The sequence below is a fragment of the Myotis lucifugus genome, unplaced genomic scaffold, assembly GCF_000147115.1.
Source record: "Myotis lucifugus unplaced genomic scaffold, Myoluc2.0 scaffold_43, whole genome shotgun sequence".
NCBI classification, from domain to species: domain Eukaryota; kingdom Metazoa; phylum Chordata; class Mammalia; order Chiroptera; family Vespertilionidae; genus Myotis; species Myotis lucifugus.
In genome coordinates, this window is record NW_005871091.1 from 34370 (window position 1) to 39043 (window position 4674).

Here is a 4674-nt window from a genome sequence, read left to right on the forward strand (position 1 = left end):
AGGGTGCCCTGGCCCAGGGCTAATGACTCGCCAGAGGCGCTATGCCGGGGCAGGGGCCAAACCAGCAATTGGTGTGAATTACAGAGGAAACACCTTTTCTGACTGCTGATTGGTTAAGCTCCCTGTATGCCACTGGTAATATTCTTAGTAACTTGGGTAATAAGACTCCAAAAAGTGATCTAGGGTTTTTTTTTACCACACTCCTGGAGAAAAAAATGAAGGTCTGCTGCTGGAGGGTTAAGAAATGTCATATCCTGTCCTAGCCAGTTTGGCTCAGTGGATAATGCCTCGGCCTGCCCAATGCAGATTCTGGGTTCAATTCTGACCAAGGGCATGTACCTAGGTTGCAGGTTCCTCCCTGGCTCCGGCCCAGGTCAGGGCTCATGCAGGAGGCAACCAATCAAAGTGTTCCTCTCACTTTGATGTGTCTTTCCCTTTCTCTTCCACATTCTCTAAAAATCAATGGAAACATATCCCCAGGTGAGGATAAAGAAAGAAAGAAATGTCATATCCTATGAAAGACACTTCTTGAAAATGCCTAAAGAAAGTTGTCATTTTTTCATGGTAAAGGGACTGGAGTCCGTGTTGATGAAAACACCTTGGTGGCTGCGGTGACTGGCAGTGGCTGCAACAGTGCAGTGATGGGGCTGGTGCCTTCCCCTGATCAGCCCAATCGACTCCCACAAAGGGAGGCCAGACTGTGGCTTAGGCCCACTCCCCAAGGGGAGCAGGGAGCAGGTAGTAGGACATCCCCTAGGGCTCCCAGTATGTGATAGGGGGCAAGCTGGGCTGAGGGACCCCCCTCCCCAGTGCACAAATTTTTGTGCACCGGGCCCCTAGTATTATATAGGATACACACACAGAAGGTAAACATAGTAGAATGTTAACCATTGCGGAATTGGCTGAAGATTGACCAGGAATTCTTAATATCGTTATTACAACTTTACTATATCTTTGAAATCATTTCAAAATAGAAAGTTGAAAAATCTTTCTTCCCAGCTGGAGCAATGCCCAGGAACAAAGCAGTTCAGGGCATGACTGGAATCAGGGACACTGTCTCCTAGGACTCCAGTGCCTCTGGCTCTTGGACACACAGCTCCCAAAGGGCGGTCAGAAATCAGCCACAAGCTTGGGGACTTGGTTGCCATCTCTCATTAGCAGTTAAGTGCCATCTGTGGACTCATTTCTCTGGAGCTGGTTAAGGAAAACAAAAGTCAGTAGAAATGCCAAGGCCACAGTTATTGCTTCTGTGTGTCTGATGTTAGGTCTCCTGAAGAAAACCTGAGGGATGGGCGATAATCTGCAGCAGAAGGTGTCTCAACTCACCAATGAGCCCAGGTGAGAGGAGCTGGAATTCTGTTTTTGCCGATGGACCTGCCTGTGTGCTAGTGGGTTCATGTGTGAGACACTGTGTCTATGACCCTGTGTGTGTACATGTATTGTATATGCTTGTATATGTGCTGTTTGATAGTTGTGTGTGTATGTGCTATGAATCTGACTTATAGTCTCATTTTAGCGTATGTGGACCAAGTTCTCAGCCTCCTGGCGTGTGGTTGGGACTCCTGATTCATGTCTGTGATAGTAAACACTGGCATCACAGCTGAGCATCGGGAGTGAGACTGTTGTCTCTGCTTCTGGACAAGAAGATGCCAACCTCATAAGGAACCAAGGTCAGCTCAGAGAGAGCTCAGACCTCTGCTCAGCAGTGTGTTGTGGTGCACATGTGAGCTGTGCCTGTGGGTGACGCTCTTGTGTATGAGAGCTGGAAGTTATGTTATTGGATTTTCTCCGTTATGTGACGTGTGCGTGTGACCATATGCATGGGTGTAGGTGGTGGTTTAATGACTGTGCCTGTGACTGAATAGGCTTAACTGCCCCATGCTGACTGCCCTCCCCCAGCAAGGGTAAGGTCAGAAGGAGGGAAGCTCATTAACACACTCGCATTAATAGGAGAGTGTATACTATTAGTTGTAGTGAGTGTACGGGGTGTACATATGTGTTCTGTTGTGTGTTTCTTGTAAGATTTATAATTTGTTTGTGGTCTTGTGTGATTTTGGTGAAGTGTGTGTAGTGTTTGTTACGTATATGTAGTGAGTTGAGTGTTCACCAGGTGCATCATGATGCAGGTGTGTTGATGTGCATAGTGAGTATGTTTTGGGGTGAGAGGTATATTATTGTATATTGTGTATGTCCAATTTTCTCTTAATTCTGACTTATGCGTAAGCATATGAGTGTTTATGAGGTGAACCACATATTGGCTATTCTTCCTTTAGGATGGAAATTTGGTCAGCGGTGACTTACATTCTCAAATCAGCAGTGTGTGTGTGTGTGTGTGTGTGTGTGTGTGTGTGTGTGTGTGAGTGATCTGTATCGATGACTCAAATATTTCCTAAAGTGTCCTCCTTCTGGGGCACCATTACCTAAGATGCTCACATTCAAGGAACACCCTGTTTCTTGAAATGGATCTGCTATCATTTTTAGGTACCTGAGTGTGATTGAGTTGCTCAGAATTTACAACTTTCTTTTTTTTACTAAACATCCCAGGGAAACAGACAAACAAACAAACAAACCATAAACTCCAGGCATCATGATGTGTGAAGGTATTGGGCAGAATTACCATTAAATAGTGATGAGAATTTGGGGAAGTTATTTAAAACATTGGTCTCACTTTCAAGTCGATAAAATGGAAAGAATGACACAACTTTTATGAGTCTCACAGAGGCCCTCAGTAAAGAGTTATTGCATAAATACATCTTAATGTATTTGAGAAATTTTTGTCAGTTGGAAAGTAAATAAATATGAAGGAATAAAATTATCTAGTAAAGGGAATAAAAAATAAATTTTTGGACAACTCTGAGTCCTCACAGCTCTAAAATAATATATTGTGCTTGGCTCCTAAGCAAGAAAAGGGAAGTTTCCTGTGTAACAGTTAAGAGCATGGGTTCTGATCACAAAGACATATTAGACTGAACCCCATGAGGTAGCTAACACTTGGTGATTTTTAATTTATAGAAAATGGTAATACATACATATCAAGTTATAAACATTACATGTCACATATATAATAGATACTAATATACACACGTGTATTTGTGTGCCATTCCATCCCTGCTGTACTGCTGTGTGCCTACGGAATTTGTGTCATTTATGTTTCTATTTCGTAAAAACTAATATTGGTCAAAGAATACAAATCCTTAGAGCAGCTACGAAGAGGTTTTAAAATCTGGGAATGTAAGGCTGATGTGTGGATTTAATTGGGAAATGTAGGTAAAGGCCTTAGCCTGGTACCCAAATGTTCATCTAAATGTTCAGCATTATTATGAAAGATACTTTGTGGAGTCATCTGGTTTTGGTGATATTCTAGCATCAAGTGTCTTTCAATGGCCACCCAATTCCAGAGTGTCCCTGAGTTTAGAGCTGAGGGTCAATGGGAGCCGGCAGGTTCACAGGAGGTCTGACAAGGCTCCAACAACGCCCACTCAGCACTGGAGTCTCATGTTACTTTTAGGCAGAAACAACCGACACCACTTTGCAGGGGCTCACCTTCCATTCCTGCCACAGTGAATCATTATGGTTTGGCTCTGGCCTGGTGTAGAAATGATCCCGCCATGTTCAGCAAGATGTAAACTCATAGAGGTGGGCACCTTGCTTTTCCTGCTCACTGCTGCACTGCAGTCCTTAGTAGAGGTTTCGACACAGACATGATGTTAAAAGTAATATTTGAATAAACAGCGAACCCCTCTTCCCTGTGATAAGGTCTTGTTCACTACTTTGGGGTTCAATGTTTTCCTGGAGCCAGGCTGGAATAGAGGGAAGATGCACACATCCACAGGTGTGAGAAATATGAAAGTATTAAAAATGAAAGGTTTTCCCAATAATGACAGTATGAGATGAGATGTCCTGCTCATCCTTTCTAGGTTCCTGAGACTCCCAAGCCTTCTTCATCCCCAGCAGACAGAAGAGCAGCATGAGGCCCGAGAACCAGAGCAGCGTGTCCCAGTTCCCATAAACTCCAGGCATCATGATGTGTGAAGGTATTGGGCAGAATTACCATTAAATAGTGATGAGAATTTGGGGAAGTTATTTAAAACATTGGTCTCACTTTCAAGTCGATAAAATGGAAAGAATGACACAACTTTTATGAGTCTCACAGAGGCCCTCAGTAAAGAGTTATTGCATAAATACATCTTAATGTATTTGAGAAATTTTTGTCAGTTGGAAAGTAAATAAATATGAAGGAATAAAATTATCTAGTAAAGGGAATAAAAAATAAATTTTTGGACAACTCTGAGTCCTCACAGCTCTAAAATAATATATTGTGCTTGGCTCCTAAGCAAGAAAAGGGAAGTTTCCTGTGTAACAGTTAAGAGCATGGGTTCTGATCACAAAGACATATTAGACTGAACCCCATGAGGTAGCTAACACTTGGTGATTTTTAATTTATAGAAAATGGTAATACATACATATCAAGTTATAAACATTACATGTCACATATATAATAGATACTAATATACACACGTGTATTTGTGTGCCATTCCATCCCTGCTGTACTGCTGTGTGCCTACGGAATTTGTGTCATTTATGTTTCTATTTCGTAAAAACTAATATTGGTCAAAGAATACAAATCCTTAGAGCAGCTACGAAGAGGTTTTAAAATCTGGGAATGTAAGGCTG

General features: G+C 42.4%; 1 protein-coding gene across 1 annotated transcript in view; it reads left to right on the forward strand.

The window, feature by feature from the left end:
* LOC102435817 (olfactory receptor 1J2) overlaps positions 1-4009 on the forward strand; it is a 14178-nt gene extending 10169 nt beyond the window's left edge. The window contains exon 3 of the mRNA XM_006088088.2: positions 3955-4009. Coding sequence (XP_006088150.2) covers positions 3955-4009 — 55 coding nt within the window. The remainder of the gene's footprint in view (positions 1-3954) is intronic.
* Positions 4010-4674: the final 665 nt, after the last annotated feature.